The 1354-nt window shown below is 42.8% G+C and overlaps 2 protein-coding genes across 2 annotated transcripts in view; one reads left to right on the top strand and one right to left on the bottom strand.

Moving 5' to 3' along the window:
* Positions 1-424, bottom strand: part of SARC_08887 (hypothetical protein) — a 3827-nt gene extending 3403 nt beyond the window's left edge. Inside the window, exon 1 of the mRNA XM_014297125.1 lies at positions 276-424. Within this exon, the coding sequence (XP_014152600.1) occupies positions 276-299 (24 nt within the window). The 5' untranslated portion in view covers positions 300-424. The remainder of the gene's footprint in view (positions 1-275) is intronic.
* Positions 425-731: 307 nt separating this feature from the next.
* The window catches only part of SARC_08886 (hypothetical protein), a 3189-nt gene continuing 2566 nt past the window's right edge, over positions 732-1354 (top strand). The window contains exon 1 of the mRNA XM_014297124.1: positions 732-1069. Within this exon, the coding sequence (XP_014152599.1) occupies positions 871-1069 (199 nt within the window). The 5' untranslated portion in view covers positions 732-870. The remainder of the gene's footprint in view (positions 1070-1354) is intronic.

The raw sequence follows: 1354 nt of genomic DNA, 5'->3' as shown, positions 1-1354 counted from the left end.
GTGTGTGTGTGTGTGTGTGTGTGTGTGTGTGTGTGTGTGTGTGTGTGTGTGTGTGTATACGTGTATATGCGAGTGTGCTTAGAATGTATTATATTTATATACTTGACTGTTTGTTTATTTTCATCTGATATAGAAGCAATTTGTACCTTCAAACGCATGCACACGCACATTTTTCCCTCTTTTCAGAAACAAATTGTATATAAGCTAATCGTAAACTGTGCCAAGATTCCACGGTGATTGCGTGCGGCACTATATTTACTACTAACACTACTTACTATTCTGGACATAAGCCTATACATCCTGGAGCGGAGATTTCTCGACAGAAGTTTTCAGCTGTTGTCTGTGATATGTCTGGGCTCAGTATAACGCAGGGGAGGTTTATACTTCTTGCTGTAGTAGTATGTGCGAGTCTATGGGATGTGTTGGTGACTTGTGTACACAAACGGTGACGCACTTTTTATTTATAAATATGGGACTCGTTGCTTTGTGATGGGCCACGCCTCAATTTTCAAGCGTCGCCAATAAACGTTTAACGTCAACTGAGTACTGACTCTTTTTCTTTTTGCGTTTTGAGACGTAAACATTTTCGCAAACGACGCACTCGATCCAGTGTACTAATATAGCATAAACGTTCTAAACTTTGACGTATAAACCTATTAGAAACGTTTTAACGCGGCAACTGAGGTTTATAGGGCCACGCGCACCCGGACCGAGCAGTTCACCACAAATATAAACAATGGATTCCAAATTTTGTACTATAGCAGATGCGTAGTGCTATCAGCGATACCACTCTGATCCATATACATACATAGTAGTGTATTAGTATATAATATATACCGTTATATAAGAAACGGAGAAGGGAGTCTGATTATGCTTTTGGCACAACTTACGCGTGTTTCGCGCACGGTTGGTATATCGAGATGCGCACAGGCGGGGGCATTGCAGCACAGCCGGACTTATGCTACGGCTGACAAGGCGGAGGAGAAGGAGGAGAAGATCCCTCAGTTGACCAAGCTTATGAGAGGGTATACGAAAGCACCAAGGATGGCTAAAAAAAAGGGCCAAGAGAGTACGTGAGCGAGGGTTTTAAATGCCCTTTCAGCTCGCTTGAGAACTATTTTGTGCACGATCTCGCACGCCGTATACAAAAGCGACTGGGTCAGTAGTTGGAATATTACACTAAATGACATGATATCATTTCAAATACACGCACACATACATACATACACGCATACTTACAGACACATGTATACGCACACGAACGCGCACACTCACGGATGCACGTATACACATACCTGCACACACACGCACACACACACTCAATCACTCACACTTCCACTTACAAACACACTCA

The sequence above is a fragment of the Sphaeroforma arctica genome (assembly GCF_001186125.1).
Source record: "Sphaeroforma arctica JP610 unplaced genomic scaffold supercont1.844, whole genome shotgun sequence".
In the NCBI taxonomy this organism is placed as follows: Eukaryota; class Ichthyosporea; order Ichthyophonida; genus Sphaeroforma; species Sphaeroforma arctica.
This window is presented reverse-complemented; position numbering and strand designations above follow the sequence as displayed.